The sequence below is a fragment of the Empidonax traillii genome, unplaced genomic scaffold, assembly GCF_003031625.1.
Source record: "Empidonax traillii isolate 1590-97213 ecotype Southwest subspecies unplaced genomic scaffold, ASM303162v1 scaffold101:size1699134, whole genome shotgun sequence".
NCBI classification, from domain to species: domain Eukaryota; kingdom Metazoa; phylum Chordata; class Aves; order Passeriformes; family Tyrannidae; genus Empidonax; species Empidonax traillii.
In genome coordinates, this window is record NW_020955294.1 from 172794 (window position 1) to 193504 (window position 20711).

A 20711-nucleotide genomic window follows, 5' to 3' on the forward strand; every position below is an offset into this window, starting at 1 on the left:
AAGTCCCAAACATGCTTCTGTGTAACTTGAAATGCTTCAGGGTTTAAAAAAATGGACATACTAATGTTTGGATGTCATTCATTTATTGAACTGAGAAACCTGGTGGGTTTTGTGGAGATCTGGGGTGGGGGTTTTTTATTGTTTGGTTTGTGTGTTGTTTATTTTTCTTTTGTTTTGTTTTTTATCTACAGTAGCAGACAGGATCTTTTTCCCCAAACTCTTTTTGATCCTTACCTTTCCATATGTGTAAGTTAAACCACACTTAAACTTACACAAAGTCATAACTTAAAGCTGCACTGTCTTCTCAGAGTCTGGCCTGCCTCCTGCCTGCCTTGTGTCCTTGCACTGTTGTCTATTTAGAAAGAAGGGACTGGAAACTGTTTGAAATCACCTGATTGTAAGCAGCTGGTGTGAAGCTTTTCAAGAGGACCTTTAGTGTGGGAGAAGTGCTACAAGTTAAAGTAAAAAGAGAAAGAAGGTGGTAAAGAATGATATTTTTGTGCAATCTAATCCAGCTCGTTGGATGTGGTTCCGTGCACTGAAGTCCTGAGAATCTGACCCTGTCCTTGCTGTAATGGCCAGCAGGAATGTCGTCAGTGGTAGGAGAATGGGGCCAGTGCACACATCACAGCCTTCTGGTTCATACAGGCAGACCTGAGAGCTTTCTCCTACCGGCAAGGTGCTCACAGCTGAGCAGAGTGTAGCTGCCATTTCTGCAATGCAGCACCCACACACATTCCTGCACACACAGAGGTGCTCGGGGTGGCTCAGGTACAAATGACAGCTGGGGAGGAGAGTCCTCAGTAATGAGACTGCTGTGGGAAAATGACAGATCATCACCAATGGAACCTGTGCTATCCCTTTGGGTTGGCCTGTTGCTAATGAACTGTGATAAGTGGCTGGCACAGATGATCCCCCTGGCAGTGCAAAGCCTTGGAATTAGCCAGCAGAACGTGTGTAGTGCTCACAGGTGGGGGAGGCTTGAGCTATTTCCTTGACAAAGGCTGTTGCTGTCAGCCACTTCTTCCACAAGTACTAAACCCATTCCCTCAAATTCTGTTTGGAAAAGAAAACGTGTGTGAGCTTGTCCTCACTTCCTCCTTTCTTAATTCAATTCATTCTTACTGCTGCAATTGTATTTCAGGAGTCCTTGACCTTCAAATTACTTCCTTGTGCCTTGTTCCAGTGGGTGCAGCGTTGCTTTTTCAATATGCACAAAAGCTTGGTTTTTTGGTTTGTGCTGATGGAGCACAAACCAGGGATCAAGATGTGTTTTATTTAATGATTATTGCGTGACTCAGCTACATACCAGAACCCTCCTGAGCCTCAGGTGAGGAATGTCTTCCTGGTTTATTTTTAGCTGTATCGGTCTGATGAGCAGAGCTACAGTAACATCTAATTCTGTAATTGTGCAGTCCTAGGCTGTCCCTCTGGTGCTGTTGCAGCACAAATCCCTGCACTGGTAACTGTGGTGGGGTTCTCACTGCAGTGCCCCCCCCATTCTCCTACATGAGGACTGGATGAGTCCATGAACTAATGCTCCTACCCTAAAAGCTCCCTCTGCAAGTCTGAGGACCAGGTGAAGAGGGAAAATGTGTGGCTGGTTGCACAGCAGTACCCAGCTCACAGCTGATGCAGGATCCTTCAGGCAAGGGCATATCTACCTGCCAGCTCCAAACTGGAAACAGGCTGAAGCACAGCCTGTCTGGAAGCCTGGCCTGGAACAACCATGCTTTTCCCTGAGAAGCCCAGCTTTTGTTGGCCAGTGGAATTGGAACCAGTTTGGAAAGGAGGGCTGGTAAATGAAACACCACTGCTACCACGAGTAAGGAGTTGTCCCCATCTCGCTTGTGGCAGACAGTTAAACCTTTTCTACTGTAACTCCTTCCTAGGATTTACCAAATGATTTGATATCCATCCCTTGTTCTTTTCCTTTGGGAAAGGCACTGGCAATGTACATCAACACAATTGCCAAGAGCCTCTGCAATTACTTTTGCACTGTGGTCACACATCAATTTGAATACATTCCCATCTTCTTATTTACATTCAGAGCTATATTGATTGAGGATGTTGCAGTAGCTGGGAGCATAATGAGGCTGTATTTGTCCATCAAGTGAGTTTATTTTCTGTGATTTGGCTGGAACTCTGCAGTGCTGATGTAAGTGCAGAGCTGTCATGAAACGAGTAAAAGTCATTTTACTTAGTGTGGAGATGAGAATGGGCACTGAGACAGAGTTCAGAATGTCATCTTATGTCATATAGATTCATTAGTATTTCAGAATGTGTTTTTATAAAGCTGTCTGTGACAAGGAACCCTTTAAGATCTATCTAATAGAGAGTGTATTTTAGGTAAGTTGCTAATTAATCTTGGTGCTTTGGCAGTCTCCCCAAAGGGATCAAACATATATAGACATAATTTTACAGAACTGAAACAGGTCTGTGCCAGAGCTGCCATCACCAGAAGAATAAAATACGACCCCAAGAGTCCTGCCAGTGAGGTCTTGGCTGGTTGACAGTTACCCTTCTGAACAGTTTATGTTCTATGTAAACATCTAAGTTAAAAAGTAATTAAACTTTAATACTGCAAGAGCAGTAAAGGCACTGCAGAGCCTCAGAAGCCAGCACCCCTCTGTGTGTGTGTGTGTTTGGGAGTGTTTCACCTCATGCTGGGGTAGATGAATGGATCCCTACGTGCCCTGCCTCGTGCTCACCGACAGCTCCCGGCGGGTGGTAGAGGAGGAACTTGTTATGGAACATTTTGCATAAGCTGTTACCAATAATGAAGCAAAATAAACCTGCCCAGGTAAGAACCAGCACCAGTTCAGCTCCTTTGCATCAGGAACGGGCAGCTGGTGGTAGTGGAGCAACGTGCCGTGAGTGAAGGGCACCGTTCCTTTGGAGAACCCTCCGTCCCTCGGCAGAGATGGGACACCCTGTGCCTGTGTCCCCCACAGTGTCACTGGGGAGGGCTCATCCCAGGCTCCAGTTATGCTGAGCAGACCTTCAGAGGGTGAGTTGTGCAGTGAGATCTCCCCACACAGTGCAGTGCTGGAGGGGCTGTTGCCTGCAGACTTCACCCTTTTCGTCCTCCTCGGTTCAGAATGCACCCTCTCCTCAAGGAAGAGAAATCATCTGCAGCTGGAAAAATCTGTGTCAAACTGACATGCTTTGGCTCCAGCCAGTGTCCTGTTCCTGTTTTTGTTTTGTGTAAGGTGATGGTCAAGGAGAGCCTCTGTTTTGCAAGGTGAGGCTGAACTATGGGTGGGCTCTCGAGCATTTCTGAGCTGTTTCATCACGAGCCAGCAAAGCCCCGTGACATGAACTAGCTCTAGGTATGTAAACTGTCCCTCTGAAGTCGAAGGGGGAAGCAGTTGAATCCTTAAAGTGCTTTGCTGGGTCAGGGCCAGGGTGCTCTACATTTTTGCGCAGAGATTTTTAATTCCCTTGAGGATGGTTGTGGATTTGGAATATCGCATCCTAACCTTTCATTTTTGAGGGTGTCTCTTGCGTTGGGATTGCTCAAAGAAACCATTTTGGTGAGCTGGAGGACATTGGCAGCATCTACAAACAGGCCCTGATGTTCTTCGGAAAGGTGTCTGATGCCACAGCAAAATGAGTTTCCCTGATGAACTGCTTCCTGAGCTGTGTTTCTCTCACTTGTCTGAGATGGTGGAAAATATAAAAAGGTCTGTTTAAATTTTTCAAGTCCTTCTGAACTACATTTAATTGAAAACCCCATGGCACAAGTTTTCACTTGGATTTGCACCGAGAACTTTGTGTGCTCGTGGTGTATTTCACTTGAACGTGGAACCCCTGTCACTGAGCCTGCAGGGCCTCTTGGGAGCAGTGTGCATGTTGTGAGGTGTTTGCTTGTTTAATTTTTCCTTCCTATAGGGGTTTTTTTTGGTTGTATTTCTTGGTGCTTTTTAATGGCCTCTGTGCCTTTTGCCAAAAGTGTCTACCAGAGAAATGCCTGCACTGCCCACAGACAAATCCATAGTGATACCAGGCATTAATTGACTGGCACAGAGACACTGCCCTGCTATCAATCCCAGTCTATTCCACTATACTCAGTGCAGCACAAGCAGACTATGACAAAGCTCCTCCTTGCCTCTTCATTCTGGTGCTGGAGATCTGTGTTTGCTCTGCCCACTGCTGACTGTGTTGATGATCATGTAGCAAATCCTCAGCAGTGGAGGAAATGTTCTGGGCTGTTGCTGGGAAGAAATAAGAAAATTAAAAGGTCACATACACTTTAGTTCTTGCTGTAGACACAGCTCCTGGCAAGAGCTGCCCGAGGAGGGAACTGCTCAGGAGCATTAACAGCCCTGCAGGTTGGGTGGACTTGCTGAGTTAGATCTACACCAGATTGCAGTGATTTTCTGAGTCTGAGTGATTTCCTAGCCTACTAAATTAAACCTGCCATCTGACACATGGGGAGCTGGTAGTTTTTAAAGAAGAGAGTTGATAATTTTTAAAAAGAGAGTGAACCACCCAAGTGTGTTGTGCTCAGCCTGCCAAACACAGCCCCCTCCACAGTTGGAGGAGGAGATGTGTGTGTAGAGCAAAGGGAGACAAGGTCATTGCCATGTGTTTAATAACAGCAGAGCAAAACCAGGAGGGAAGGAGTGGCTGTGGTGTGATGACACTGGTGACTGTCTCGGTCATGGGGACTTGAGTTACGTTCGTGTTACAAAATGCGACAAAACCATCGGGATTGAATCCTGCTGAACTTCTGGGGAGTGATTCGTGCTGTGTTTACAGGGGGCTGTTGGATCTGGGTGTGGGAACACAAGCAGGTGTGTTGGAAAGGTGCTGTGTTGGCAAGGGAAGAAGGGTTGGGGCTTCTGCATAAAATGAAATGCTACCCTGGGCTCTTCTCACTGATGAGGGTGTTCCCAAGGGCTCGTGTAGGAAGTGACAGGTCCATTTTTGTTGTAGTTTGGGGCTGTGGGAGGAGTGGGGTTGGGCTGCTTCTCTTTCTGCTCTCCCTTGGCCTGTATCAAAATGCCCCTTTGCAGGAGTTAAAGCACAAGGAAGGAGTTTGGGTTCCTCTGCAGGGTTTCTCAGGGTCCTCCAAGCAGAGCAGGGTCTCCAGCCCCATCCCTCTCCCCAAGGGCACTGTACACTCTCTTGTCGTGGTGCTTCCCTCAGTGGCTTCTGCTGAATGAAAAGAGCTCTGCTGGTGAGCATCCAGAAAATGAATCTTCAAAAGTTCAACCTAGTACAATTTCCAGCCTTTTTTTTTTCCCTATTTGCTTAGCAATGCTTTTTATTTCCATATTCCAAGCTAACAAAATTACTGACGTGTGAGTACTCTTTTTCTTTTTCTTTTTTTTTTTCTTTTTTTTTTCTGCTTGAAAGCTAAACTTCAGTGCTTGGTGTTTGAGTGAATTGGAATTCTAATTTCTCATTATCTGCTGATAAATGTTCTCAAAAGATGAAAACCTTTGTCCTTGCAACATCAAGCCTGGTCTAGTGAATCGGGGGCAGCAGCTAAAAGCACACAGTGTCTAGGCAACATGGGCTTTTTTGGAACGTGTACTGCTCTTAAATCTCCTAAATTATTAAATTTGACTTTAGCAAAGTCTCCTTAAATAGGCTGCATTATGCTGTAGCTGCCTGCTGAATTGCCTCGAGAAAATCCTATTGCAAGTCTCTCCTGAATTGAGGAAAATGGGCTTTGTTGTGCAGAGGAGACATCTGGCTTGGGAAGTGTTGGGAGGAGCAGCTGCGTGAGGGAACTGGAGGGGACAGGGCTGGGTTTGGTTTTCCCAGTGTGTGTGAGGAACTTAAGGTGTCAAATGGAGCCTCTTGGTGACTGATAATACAAGTGGGTTAAATAAAAACTGACAAAGGGAAAGCTTTGGGGATAGGTTGGTTTGGGTGGGGTTTTTTTCCAAGAGGAAATCCAAGGGTTGAGAAACACGAGAGAGTCCTGGACGATTTCCCCAGAGGTTTCTTGGTACCTGGTCAGGATTCTTCTTTGAGCCTCAGCTACTGAGATGTTCTGTGAGAGTCTTTGCTTTGATTTCTTAACAAAAGAACATTTTTTTGCTGTGATGTTTAGGGTGAGGAGCTTGTAAAAGCAAAGTAGAAATCTCCAAAGCGAATAGGGTCATAATAAGAAACCAAATTATCTTAGATAATTTTTTTTTTTTTAATCATGGCTGTGTTCTTAGCTTGGGAGAGAAAAGGGAAATGGCCATATTTGTGATTATTACTTTTTAATGTGGGAAGGCTTGGGTACAAAGCACAGAATCCACTGCTGTTCTTTTCTCCTCTGGTCTCCATGCCCCATGGCACCAGGATTTCCCAGCAGTGTTTCAGTCCTGTAATTGGGCATTACAGAAAGAGCAAGAAAACATCAGAGCTCGTGCTTGCTAATCTGTGCTCTGCTGCTGATTTATCTTGTGTCCTCATGGCTCACTTAATTATGGCATCTTTTCATTTTTCAAGAATTTAGGATAATAAGATATTGACTTTTTTTTTTTTTTTGAGAGAGAGAGAAACATTAAGACTGATTGGCCTCTGTGATATGGTAAGTGGTTACCCTGGGGAGAAATGAATCTGTGTGTTGACCAAAGCAGCAGACCAATATATGGATTGTGCTTGCATGGATTGCTGTGTCCCAAGGGTCTGCCTTTTGGCTTCTGGTGGAAGAGGAGCACAAGGTTTTCCCCAGCCCTGAGTGCTCACCAGCTGTATCTTTGCTGTATGCAAATAAAATACTCAGAGCTGCTGTCTGATACCGTCAGCCAGGCCTGGCCCAGGGGGTCCAAGGTGTTGTTTTATGTGCTCATTGTTTTGACTGCCCACATGTCCTGCAGACCCTTCATCTGAGGCAGAAATCCTGCCAGTGAAGCCCAGTGGGAAACTGGAAAACTGCACTGTCAAATCTCTTCCCTGTGTGCACTGACTCACCTCTGCTGCCTTTAAAATCCAGCAGCATCTTCTCCCTGTCACTACTTCTTGCTGAATTGTGGTGACCATAGGAGGGAGCTTTGATTATTAATTTTTAAATTATTATTTAATGATTTTTTCCCCCTCTCCTTTCCCACCTGAAGGAAGCAGCTGTACAAGTGCACACTTGTATCAGGCACAAAAGTCCTGTTGCAGCGAGCAGACTCTCCCAAATGGGCTCCTCTGCTTAGGCAAGTACAAGATGAGGCTTTTTGCTCTGACAAAAACATCCTCCAGAGCACTATTTGATGTGAAACCAAGCATGGAAAAAATCCACTTCTCAACAGCAGTGGAGAGGACGTGATTTGCAGAGTCCCTGGTTAAACAGAGCACTGATGGTTTAGGGCATGAAGTGTAAGTGCTGTGTGGATATATGGTCTGCAGGCAGGCTGACTGCTAGTCCTGGGATTTCTGCTGCCTCAAGTACGTTTAAAACCCATCCTGGTGTGACTCTGTCAGTGAAATCAGTGAGTATTTTCACCTCTAGGGGCAAGACTGACACAACTTGTGTAGGTGCATCTGCATTTCATAAAGGTAGTTCCTATCAGATGTAGCTCATTCCACTTTTTCAGCCAGGTTGAGCAGTGGTGGTTTAAGTGCTTGTGTCTTGAAATAGCTGTTTTGAGGATGTGTCAATGCAGCTGATGGAATAAACCTTGGCTGCTGCAGAATGAACTCAACAGCCCATCTGATCAATCAGCAGCTGCTCCTCAGAGCCTTGGGAATAGTGGTGGAATTGTATAGATTGTTTAACTTCTCCTGGCTGCTGCCTAGAGCAGGACATCTGAGCCACGGGCGAAGAGGTTTATCCAGGATAATAAAAATGAAGAGGAGAGGGAGGGTCAGCAGGAGGGGTAGGAAGATGGAGGTTTCTTCAGCCAGTTTTGTCTCAGGTGCTGTCTTCCAGGGAGCTTTGTTCTCTTCCAGAAGTGAGGTAGCAAAACCTGGAATCCAAATCAGAGTACTCAAAGTGGAGACCAAGGTCCACGCATGTGGCTTTTCCTCTCCTCGCTGGCATTTTAGCCAGAGATTTCCACCAGCCCCCAGGCACAGCTCTTGAGCCTCTCTCAGGGAGGTGAGAGATCCATTCACATGCTACAAAGCAGGTGAGCAGGTGATTGCTGTTCCATTTTTTCCATTGCTGGGGTAGTGACTGGGAATTTGGCCCACACTGGGAATTACTGGGACTACATTCCAGCAGTTTAGGAGGACAAACAACCCCTTTTTTGTGTTTGCAAACTTGTTTAGAAACCAGCCAGAGGGGGATGTTGGCTGTTGCAGAGGTCTAGAAATAAAAGTTAACATTAAAGAAAAAAAAATAAACCCAACAGGGTTCAGTGATAACTTTTGCCCCAGGGGAGGCCTAAAGAGATCATCTGCACAGTGATGATGAGAAGGGCAGAATGTGTCTCGGGTGACAATTATTTTCAGTGTGCTAATATACCAGCTGTTGTGAGTGGTTTAAAGGTTCCTGGATGGGAAGTATCCTGCCAGAACCGTGGAAATATGCTTTTTTATTGGGAAGGAAGCACCAGGTACAGGCAGCTTTGCCTGAGGCTTGGGGAGCAGTGCAGGTTGGCTGGTTCTAAACCACATTGCAAGAGCTTGATGACGTAGGGTGTTTGGTGGGAGTACGCTGAGGGAGATTGCCTTGCTCGTCCAAGGTTGTAAAATGTGATTTAGGTGTCACTTAAATGCTTTACATGTTGTAATTAACCAGCCTTGCAAAATTTTTCTCATCCGTTTGTCGCAGGGACTTAATTTAAGCTGTAAAACATCATTTGTTTCCATCGCTTTTTGGCAAGGAGGATTTTATTCCTGGGCTCGTAAATCTCCTGTTTGGGTGGGTTTTTTGGCAAGGCCAGGCTGAGGGAGGGTGAGGAGGAACCTGCTTTCTGGCCCAGAACGTGATGTTTGGGGCACAGGGAGGGTGTGGGAGCAGGGGGTGGGGGATGGTGGGTGGGGGTTCTCTTCAGTGTTTTCTTCTCCTGCATTTTTGTGCCTCCTCTGTTCCTGGGGGCAGGAGGGCAGACCTGGAAACCGGCACCTGGCAGTCTGACAGCTTTTGTGCTGCCCAAATTGTATCCTGCTTGTGTTCTGCCTGCCTCAGACAGCAACATCACACCTTGTCAGGGCTGGCTGGGGGAACGTCTTGCAAGAGCCATTTGATCAGTCTGAGGGCACTGGGCTGTGGCAGGAATTGCTGAATTCAGCTCCCAAGCCAGGTGATCGTACAGAGGACATTTTCATGCTCTTCCTGGGCAGTGTGGGCTCTCTCTGACTGTGCTTTCAGGCACCAGGAGTCTGTCTGGTGTCTGGCAATGTCTCTGGGCCAGGCAGGACGGAGGAGGCAGCCAGGAACAGGGTGCGGGAAAGGCACTCTCTTGGTCCCTTAATCAGAGGGATAACAGCGTAAAATTGGGGTAAAAAATGATGTCTAATTTAGGATGCTGCCTTGGAGCACTGGCAGCACATTTTTAAACCAAGAAAACAGCCATGGAGATGCTCAGGTGTCCTGCATCATCAAATCTGCCAGCCGTGTTCTCCCAGCACTCCTACTTATCCCAGAAGGCACAAGCACTTTCCACTCTGAAACCTTTAAACACCTGCTAAATGCCAGTCTTGGCTCCACTGCTCATGTGCACTTGGTTTCAGTGGTGGTGAGGAAGTTAAAAATTAATTTTTGTTCTCAAAAATAGCTTTCTTAAGCCACAGCCTTATCCTCCCTCCCCCTTCAAGTTGAAATATATATGGAATGTGTGTGTGTGTGCATGTGCCATGTGTGAAATACTGCAGTTACAGCTTGGGGATCGAGGAAAAGTGATTTGCCAAATGTTTCTTAATCACCTCAGGTTTTCGCTTTTTATATCTAAAGCCTTTAAATCAGTCCTGTATGTTTTAAGCAGATAGCTGGTGTTTGGTCCTTGTTCAGTGAGCATACATGTTAAGGGTCTTGAAGGATGATTTCTCGTTTGTCCTTGAATTTGGAAAGATCCTTAAGGTTCCTTCCAACCCAACCCACTGTGGGACTCCCTGGTATTTACACACACACTGATTGCCTCTGAACAGCCTGCTGGGGGGTTGCTGTACAGAACAGGTCCGTTGATGTGGGCCTTGTTCTCCTATCCCACTCATACTTTGTCCTTTTGAATAAGCTTTGAGGCCGTTCCTGACTTGAACTCTGCCTGCCAGTGTTATCAAACAGTTCACACGTTCAGAAATGCTCAAATGCATGAAGCAAATGTGGGAGAGAAGTAAAAAGCCCTGAAAACTCAGCAGTGCTCTGTTGGAGCCTGCAAAAATAAAGTAGTTTGGCTGTAGGAGCAAAAAAAGGGGGTAGACTGGCACTTGCTTCATGCCTTTGCGTGCTCTTTGTTTTCTTTTCAAAAAAGCTTTGACAGTAATTGGAAGAGACTTGTGCTGTGGTGCTCTGGATCTCCTGCCCTGCAGGAGTAAATGACAGGTTTTTCTCCTGTAAGCTGGAGCTTGTGGTGGGCTTGGCTTTTGGAGGGGGTTGGTTGGTGTTTTAAACACTTTGTTCCAGTTTGATTATTCTTTAACATTCAGAGAAAGCTCCTTTAGAATTTCCCATGTTCTTGGCCCGTGCTCTCTCACTCAGCTCTCCTGGTGGTGTTTGTACAAAGGCAGCTACTGCAGCCTCAGAGGGCTCTGCAGGAGAGAATTTCCAGAACTGCAGTTATTTTATGCCATATCCCTGTGGCTGTGGAATAGTCTTAATGCTGAGGATTATACACTGAGAGCTGCTGTTTTATACCATGAGTCAGAGGTGCTAGAGCTGTGCTGCAGCAGCCTGGGAGCCAGGAGGGAAACACCAGCACTCTAAAGTACCAGGAGCCTCTGTGGTGTGATACCACCTGTGTATTTTTGTCTCCTAGACTTCCAAGAGCAGTGAAATGTTGATAGCACTAAAACTCCTCATGCTTCTTCACTTCTAAACATGTATCTGAGTTGCACAAGCACTTAATTTTCCAGATAATGTTTTCTTTATATATATATATATATATATATATGTGTGTGTATTTTATATGTATGGGTATTTTATATGTATGGGTATTTTATATGTGTGTGTATGTTTTCTATATATGTATATTTTATGTATATATGTATATTTTTTATATATATATATATGTGTATATTATATACATAAAGGCAAAAAGATGACAAGTTTCATGTTGACCAGCTTTGTCCATGCTGCAGAAAAGCGGGCCAAAAGATGGGGCAAATCCATCTCGGTGTCTTTGGTAAGCATTGAAACTCCCCACTGCTTCTGCTACAACATTCAGGGAGGTCTGATGTAGTTCAAACACTGTCCTGGGTTATATCTGCTGAGAGTTTCTGGCCTGCCACGAGCCAGGCAGAGTTGCCCCCTCTCTCCTGGAAGGTGGAAATGTCAGCAGGGAGTTTGGAAGGGTCAGTCAGCTGGAGCTCCAAAACTTCTTGGGGCTCACGCAGCAGGAGAGCTGTGTGGAAACTCAGAGCTGGTGTTGGGTGTGTTGCAGGGCAGGCACATCTTCAGGTTCTCTTGCTCCTCTGATGGTAGCAGTGGTTGCTGCTGATTTCAGTGCCTTTTCTCATGGGAGTGTGCCAGCGTGGTATCTGTTTTTCACTCGCTTGCAAAGCCACCTCCAGCCACCCTCCTGAAGCACTTGGGACTGTAAAGTGTTTCTTTTTGCATCAGAAACAAATGTCCTCCTATTAACAGCATGTTTTTCTTTGGAAAAACAACCCTGAATTTAGGTCATGCCTTCATCCCTTTCAGGACTGCAGACAGAATCTCTGCAGCATTGCAAAGGCTTGTTTGTTTTTGTTCTTTATCTCTTTCCCAACTGCAGGAGTTGAAAGACACCTTTATCTGTTCCCTCCATCCAGTTCACCTGGATGGTGACTGGGGAGAGCAACTCCTGACCCTAGCTGTGCTTGAAACCTGCTTTCACTAGGAAAACAGTGGCTGGATTGGTAGGGGGTTAACCCACTGCCATATTTAATAGTCAGGCCACATGTTCTGTCCTTACCTGTGCAGGGTAAATAAAAGTGGGTTGTATAACCCAGCAACCCCCGTCTCACACTCCTTTTTAGCATCCAACCACGGTGTGTGAGCACACCTGGGAGTTCCCAGCACACCTTGGTTACTGCAGGGAACATGTCACCTCTTCCAGAGGGAAAGCTTCAAGCCTTTACACTGAATGGGATTTTGTGTAATCATTGTAGATAAGAAAGAAATTACCAAAGCCACAGAAAATCCCGGGATCAGCACTGCCCTTAGTTATTGTTTGTTCTCTGCTCCCACGTGGACTGATAATGAGCCTTTCTGCCTCATTTAGTTGTATGCTTGATAGATATATGTGGGAGTGTGTATGTGTATCTACTGTCTCTGCTTGAATAGACTTCCCTTGTATTTGTTTTTTTACTATTTTATGGTTTTTCTCTTTTAAACACTGACATTAAGCAGATAATATTTTGATTGGGCAACAAGGTGGCTTCCCGTGCACAGGATACACCGCAGCATTCTCCTCCTTGTGTAAAAAGCCCTAATGTTGCTGGCAACTGCTTGTAACTATTCTCACACATTCCTATTCTAGAGATTGAGTTTATGGGGGGATGACAACCTTCTCTTCTCAACTGGACTGGAGTTGGGTAGCTGGGACTCTTGAATCTTCTGCTATTTTTGCCCGTTTGTGAAGTGCTGATAATACTTGGCTCTCTCGTAGGGCTGTCAGGAGCACAGTAGGCTCGATTTGGCACTGAGAAAATGCAAAGGATACCCTGATAGTTTCAGGAACAGCCGCCAAAACTGCCAAGTGCTCATTAGACAATCCAAAATACTGGTGTAGATGGGGAGGGCAGGAAGGGAGAGGGGCAGCTGGGTGGTTGTTGAGCTCCAGGTCTGTGCTGGATTTCGTGGGAGTGCTTTTCGAACTTCAAATTGCTGCTGGCCAACCAATAAGTAAATACTTAATTTTTGGTGTTTCAAATGAGAACAGTTGCTCAGACTTAGTACTAAATTATCATTGGGTTAAAAAACAATCAGGAAACAAGATAATGTTGAGCAGAGCAATAGCAACTTTTTAATTACGTGAAGCCCAAAAAGCACATTTTCACTTTGCTGGAATCTAACACACAGTCTGGAGGCGTGAAAGCTGTGAGTGTGACAGAATTACTGAAGAGTGGTAGCACCAGCCAGGATCTTCAGGTGACTGGGTGTTCTGACTTCCTCATCTATGACACACACGAGGGAACGTTCTGTGGTGGGAGGGTTTTTTTTCCTTTCTTTTAAAATTGTTTTCAAGCTTAGTGCTTACTGAGGACTAAGTCATGTTCAGCAAACTGTTCTGTTCTCAGTGAACCATTTGAGTCTTAAGGTCTGCAGTGCTCCAGTTCCTTTGGATGGCTTTGATTCCCTTCCAGTTCTTCTTGTGCTTGACTTGCAGCTCTCTCACCCACTGCTGACCGGAGCAGTTCCTGAGCAGGCCCTTGCCCCTGGTACCTCTGGAGTCAATCTTAGTGCTGAGGTACATCAGGGCACATTAACAGGACCCTTCTCTCAGCTCTGCACCCACTGGCAGTCTGAGTGTGTTTGGAATTGTCAGCCAGCAGCCGGTGCCTGGAGCTTTGTGACCCTGCCTGAGCCTTTCAGGATGAATTATGATCCTTCATCTGCTCCAGGGGTCACGTTCCCTTTGTAATTGCACTGAAGTGACTTTCCACTACATTTGGTACATGCATGCAGACATGCCATAATTTGTTCTGTAAGACACAGTCTCTCCATAATTACAAGGAGGATGTGAGCCTGCCTGCCTTGGAGATGGCATTAGGGTGTTCTCTCTCATTAAATCAGCATAAATCCTTGACGTGGTCTCGTTGGTTCCCTGCTGCATATTTGCCCTCCAGTAAAGAGCAGAATTTCTGAGTGTGAGTGAAAGCTCTCTCTATTTGGATAATTCTTTTCATTGGCCATCCTGGTGCAAACTGGAGGTAAGATTACACGGATGTGTGACCTTACTCCGTGCTGGCATTACCCAGTGAGGGATCCGTGTTCAGTGTCCTGTCCCTGAAGCCTGGAGTATGCTGTGTAGGAAGCACAGACTTCCTTGAGCTTGGGAGGTGTTCTGTTTGTCTGGATGGTCTTACTGCTCTCAGGAGATCCAGGGATTTCTTCTCTCACTTTGAGGTATTCACTAAATAGTTCCCTAAAAACACTCCAGTAGAAGTGTTGGGACCACGTGGCCTGTTTTTAGCCTCCTGCTCCCCGTTTTTCAGGTTTCTTTGGACCCAAGGGGTACCTGGAGACCAGGCTGGGTACCACCAGGCTGCTTTTACTCTTGAGGTCTCTTAGACTTTTGATCTCAGTGATGTCTTTGATAAAGAGCTTTACAAACTGAAATGTGGTTTAAGAACAGCAACCCTTGCTTTCTTTGGATGAGATTAGCTCTTACTGTTATTCCCTGTGATTTTGGTATTTGTACCTGCATTCACTTTTGGGCTGTGTGATGGCAGCTAAGAGGCAACGTTTTTATCTTTATATATGAGTAGAATTTGCTCACTAACTCCAGGCTGCTGCAAAAAATTCCCCTTTAGATCCTCTAAGCTATTTGCACTAATCCTCATTACTGTATTTTGTGCATTTCTATCATTTGCCCTTGCCTATTGCTGCATTTCTCTCTTGTACCTTAGAAAGCCTTAAAATAAGAGTTCCTGCGTGGAAAGGGCCATGTAAGAGGATTGCAGATCACTGTTGGTTTTCTAGTGGCTGTTCTTTTCATTGCTGTGTTACTGTGGAGGCTTAATGAGCAAATTTGACTCCAGGGCAAGGCCGAGGCTGCTCTGAACAGCAGTTTCCATCAGGATTCCTTTGAAATGAAGCATCTGTGAACCTGCCAGCTTTTATTTTTTGGTTATTGGTGCCTCCTGTGTTCCATCAGAGCACAGTAAAGGGTGCAGCCACACAAAGGTGCTGCCTGGAAACTCGGGGGGACCGATAGTGATGCACTTGGAGCAGCTACCAAAGCATGTTTTGGATATCAATGCCTAAATCTAGCAGTGGCACAATCCTTCTGCTCCCCTTTGACCTCCTGTTGTGCTTTCAACCAAACCCACCACCCTGGCTCCGGAGGAATGACTCTGAGGGGACACAGAGAATGTTTTCTAACAGAATCTTAAGCTGATGAAGGGTGGGTTTAGATGGGATATGGGAAGAAGTTATTCCTTGTGAGGGTGGGGAGGCCCTGGCACAGGTTGCCCAGAGAAGCTGTGGCAGCCCCATCCCTGCAAGTGTCCCAGCCCAGGTTGGACGGGGCTTGGAGCAACCTGGGCTAGTGGAAGGTGTCCCTGCCCATGGCAGAGGTGGAACAAGATGAGCTTTAAAGTTCCTCCAACCCAAACCATTCCGTGCCATTCTTGCTGGTGAGGATATGCAGCATTTGGCTGCTGGGCTGGGCTCTGTGCTTTAACAGGGTCTTTACATTGCTTAGAGAGTACAGAGTGTCATGTTCTCCTCTCCCCTTTCTTTTCCAGGCCATGGCTTGTTTGCTTCTCCACAAGGTTCTGCTCCTTCAGGAACTGAAGCTTGTCATGACAGAGGAGGAGTGGGAGGAGCTGATCAGCAGAAGCATCAGCCAAGTGACAGAGGTAACAAGCCCTGACGTGTTCCACGTGTGGATAGCGGGTAACGGGTGCTGCTTTCACCACTGTGGTGCTCCTCAGAGCTGCAGTCTGGGCCTGTGCCAGCTCAAGTGGCCTTAGAGGCCTTGTGCCCACCAGGGTGGCAGAATTAGTGTATCATCACTGATCAGGTGGATTTTCACAGAGTGCAAGAGGTGCAGCTCAGTGACACCTGTGTCTGGATCCAGTACCAGAGCTTGAGTTTTAGGGAATACATTCAGACAGATCAATTTAAGGTGTTTTTCTTTTTCTTTTTTTTTTTCTTTTTTTTAAATTGAATGGGAAGGTGTTGGGAGCATTAATTTCAGGACGTGTCATAGAAGTTCTGTATGGGAATGAACTTCAGGCCCAAACAGGTAGAGCTGAGGTGTACTTGACCTTTGGCTCCTGGTGCTCTGCAGGCCCTCTGGAACCAGACTCTTGTGCCCATATTGTTTATCAGGGAAACCTTAAAATACATTGGAAAATAATTTGGACAGAAAAACCAGTGGCAGAAATTTCAGGGCTCCTGAGTCAGTGGAAGGGCAGGTTGTACCTGAGGCCAGTTCTTAGGTGCAGCTGTTATGTGGAACATGGTCTGTGGGACAGGAGATTGAAGAAGCAAATGCCATTCACTTGTGTTCTTGGGGACTGACGTGGGGGGACCAAGCAGCCACATTCATGTTGTGAGGTGGTGACTAAACTTGATGACATGGGAGATTCCAGTCTTGGAGTTCCTGCTTAACTGTAATAATGATCTCTTTCTAAGTAGCTTTCATCCTCTACTTACTTTTTCAGATGCTGGTTACATGGTAATTTAGGCTGTGCTGTAATTTGCTGTATGGAAACAGAACAATTAGATCTGTTTCCTTTAGTCAAGGAGGGACAAAATCCAAGCAAATCTAAATCAAGGAATTTAAAGGTGCTGTTTATAATTCTTGAGGAATCAGGTAATCCTGGGTTTCATTACATAGTTGTTATTTAATGATTGCATCAGGAACCCGATGGGTGGAGTTAGGTATGATTTTATTTCTCAGCTACATAAAACATGGCACTCCTCCCAGCCTGGCCATCTCCGTGTTTCTCTCTAGAAGCTGAATACCTGCAGGACTTGGTGATGCACTGGGAAACCACAAACATTTACAATGCCTTTGTGTTGTTCTTGTCAGGGAAAGTTTAGCATCTTGCAGCCCAGCCAGGGTTTTAATGAGCTTTGCTACCAAAGCTTCCTCAGTGCCTCCCATTTCTGTGGTCGTGTGTGTTTAAAGAAAAATTCCTGAGAAATACTGTCAGTTTGTTTGGGTTGTCCAAGGTTTACCCTGTGGGCAGGAGGCCTCCCATGCTGTTAACTGGCAGTGGCATTTAGGTGCTGGTTCTTTTTTTGGCCTGAAAAAGCCCTGAGATAACATTTTTACACAGTGCTGTTGGTGTTCATGCATTTACTGGGGTTTGTCTCCCTTCCTTTTCTCCTCCCCTGCATTAACCCACTGCTGGCCATGGGGCTGGGGCAGCTGCATGCCTTTAAATGTTCCTGTAATTAGGAGGGATCAAGGTCTTTATATTCCATGTACCAGTTTTGATTCATAGCCAGAAAGCTGACACTTGTGCTGCAAAACTTTCCAAAGCTGCAAAATGTGTTCCTGTGTGGTTTTGGTGGTGCAGAAATGCTCATTTAACTGGTAATAGCTGTAAAAACCATGCAGAGTCTCTGTGGTGTGGGAGAACAATATTGGTACTGTCACTGATCTCCTCAGGAGATGGTATAAAATCCCTTCTAGCAGAAGTAAGATTATTTACTACTCGTTACTGCTGCTGATACTGAGCAAATGTAGACTCTGCAGAAAGTGTGTGTTTGTCAGAGAGTATTCCACCATCAAAATAACTTGCTGCAGAGTTTATTAGCCCTGAACCTCCAGGTGGAAGTTGTGTGCTTGACTGAAAGAGAAGCTGCAAGTTGGGTGGGAGTTCCAGGGCTGAAGTTCTGGGGTGAGTTTGTTTGGCAAGAGGTCGGGCTGAACAATGGCCCTTTCTGTCCCCCATAACTACACACTCTCCTGCTTAGCCAGAGGGCATGTGCAGAACTGAGAGTTTCTCCTGCACCTCAGTCTCATCCCTTTTCATCCCAGACTTGTCTCCACGGGCCATTCCAGGTCAGCCATGATTCTGGAGGTTGGCACGTGAGTGCTTTGCTGTGAGAATCTGGACTGAGAGCTGGGTGATGCTGTGGAAAATACCGGAGTTCTGGTGCCCTGCCTCTAGTGGAAAGGTCTGCATTTGTTGTCATTGGTCATTCCTGCCACTATCCCTCACTAATAGCTGTTTTAAGAGCAAAAAAATGGGAATGTAGACTTTTATACCTTTCTTTGGCCCAGGGAGAAGTCTGCAACTCTTTAACTGATGTGCTCTTGTAATTCTGGCAGTGCTGTTGGTCACAAGGAGACTGTCACCTGAAGGCTTTGCCACGCTGTGTCCTGGGTCAGTTTTTCAGCACTGAGGCTGCAGGATTGCCATGGCCGGTGTGAGGCTGTGAGAGAGGATGGGATGTTACCTCCTGGTGCCTGCCTGTCCTGTCCCACCTCAGGGACTGCGTTGCCTTCCTGCAGAGATCCCTTGGTGAGGAGCATCCTCCCCCGGGGAGCCTGGCAGGGGTTTAGGCAGTGGTACGTGCTAGAACTGGGGAAGAAGCAGTGTGAGAAAAGTGCAGTCTTGGATATCATTGAATTATGCAGGCAGAGCTACGAGGCAGATGAGGGAGAATCAATGGCCAGGAACGTGAAGTGAAGAGACAGCTTCCCAAAATAGCCGCCCCGCCGCTGCGAGGCAGTGGCTCTGCTGCTTACATAAGCCAACTTGACCTTATTTGTTCCCACAATGTTTAAGCATGCTTATAAAACATACATCCCAGCCACGAGGGATTCACTTTTGCCATCTCCTCACTGCCAGCGAGGCAGGTCCCGACACCCCAGCAGGTGCTTTGGAGTTGTCTCCTTCTCGTGAGAGCCCTGCTTGCTGTTGGGGCTCTTGGCTTGTGCTGCTGGCTCAGCTGGGCAGAAAGTCTCACCCACAGCCCCGGGACTGCAAAGGTGAGGGAGCAGAGAAATAGCTCTGGCACAGTTTGGAATGTTGGGAGTGTGGATGGCTTGGTTGTGTTCGTGGTGTAAAGAAAGGGAGTTGCTTCATGTTGTAAGTCACAGAGCTCGCCTGAGATGCTGGAACATCTGGCAGAAACTTCTCTGAGAGCTTTGTTCTTTATCAGTAGGTCTCAAAGTGCTGCACGAAGGAAATTCAAACCAGCGAGTTGCTGATGTAATTGAGAAAATATTTTGCAGAAACCCACGAGTTAATGGATTTGGTTTGCTGAAGTTGTTCACCCTGTTTTACAGGTGCCATGCTTGGCTGGGAGCTGAGCCAGCAATCAAACTCAGGTCTCCTGAGTCATCCCAGAGACCCTCTCTGTGCATGGACAATCTGACTGTCTCTGAACTTTGCTTCAGAACAGCCCCAGCCACCCCTGTCCCAAGGTCACCTGTGCTGCTTGTTGTGAGTTCAAACTGCCTGCAGTCAGGCAGTGAGGTCGAGGCAGAGCCCGCGAGGTCCAAGTTCCCCATTCCATGCTGGAAGCTCTCACCCAGTTCTGGTGAGGGATTTCATCCACTCTTTTTGACTCTGTCAAGCACATCTCAGTCTTTCAGCTCTCCCAGCTGACAGTGTGGGCACATTTTGGTGTTTGTTCCCCTTGTTAGATATATTTCTGGTTTCTTTCTGATATGTTACAAAATTGCTGTCTTGGCACTGGAGTGATCTTGAACCTGTGCCAGTTTTTTAGTGGCTCACTGACAGATTTGGGGCAGGAAGCTCCACGTTCAGAATACATCATTTTATAACTCTTTCTTATCATCCTTTTCCAAGGAACCAGCTTGCCCTCCTGAACTGAGGTGCTTTGTGTAACTCCGAACTTGTGTCGAAACTCCCAGCTATGATGGGAAGGTCAAAGGGAGCGGGAAAGGATTTTGAGGGATAGCCCAGAAAATGTGTATTTTACAGCTGTAAACCTTAAGAGAACAGCCCTCAGAAAACTGTTGCTAAAACTGCTTTCTGTGGCTTGTACACAGAGGTTTCCTCAGGGTTTCCTTCACCTCTCCTGCAGTAAGTACATCCTAGGAAGGGCCCAACTTTACTACTGTTTTTCCCTTTGCATGTTTTGTCAGTGCCATAAGGGATGGACAGCAGTGTTCAGGTTGGCTGTTTGAAACCCAGATGGGATCAAGGCATCCTGGAATGGAAAACTGCTGGCAGCAGCCTGATACCAAAGTTCAGTGCAAGACCAAAAAAGCACTGCCAGTCCCCAAACTGGAGGCCTTCAGATAAATACACAATCCCAGTGAGATCCACGTGGTGCCTCCTTCAGTGTAAGTGGTTGCTTAGGCTTGGACTGGGCAGGCAGCAAGGCAGGAATGTGGGCAGAGATGGGCTGGGAAGGGATGGGATGGATAACCCCAAGACCTCTTTTCCATATCACTTGAAAGTTACTGTGTGCTCCCTGAAGACCTTTGTTGTCTGGCATTCCAGGGTTTTGTTGCTGTTGCGTTGTTCAGTGAGGGATTTAAAACAACAAGCTGGAGCCACTGAGGATGTGTGGGGGAGAGAGGGATGTACTATCTGGCCTTTCAGTGTAGAATGCCCTTAATTTCTGAAGGGCATCACATTTGGTTATCGGTGTCTTAATTTGTAGGGAGATAAATTATTAACAGTGACTTCATCAAATCTCTAAAAAAGCCATTCTTCAAATTTTTTTTCTTGAAGATTGCCTCAACTTTTATCTGTCCATCTTCATGAATTCTTAATTCATTGCCCTTTCTCAGCCTCTTAGCTTGTAAAATGAGGCCAGTAGTGATTTAACTGATATCCTGGACGTGCATTCAGACTCCTGGATTTCTCTGTGGAGAATACCTTCTCCTCCTGGATTTCTCTGTGGAGAATTCCTTCTCCTGTTCCCTCAGCTCTCCTGTATGGCTTTTCCCTGCTGCATTTTCATATGGTCTTTGTGGGGAAAAAAAAATATCATTAGACTTGGGGAAGCATTGGCATTT

The 20711-nt window shown here is 46.2% G+C and overlaps 1 protein-coding gene across 1 annotated transcript in view; it reads left to right on the forward strand.

The window, feature by feature from the left end:
- The window catches only part of MYBBP1A (MYB binding protein 1a), a 51376-nt gene that overhangs the window by 23029 nt on the left and 7636 nt on the right, over positions 1 to 20711 (forward strand). Inside the window, exon 24 of the mRNA XM_027882141.1 lies at positions 15496 to 15609. Coding sequence (XP_027737942.1) covers positions 15496 to 15609 — 114 coding nt within the window. The remainder of the gene's footprint in view (positions 1 to 15495; positions 15610 to 20711) is intronic.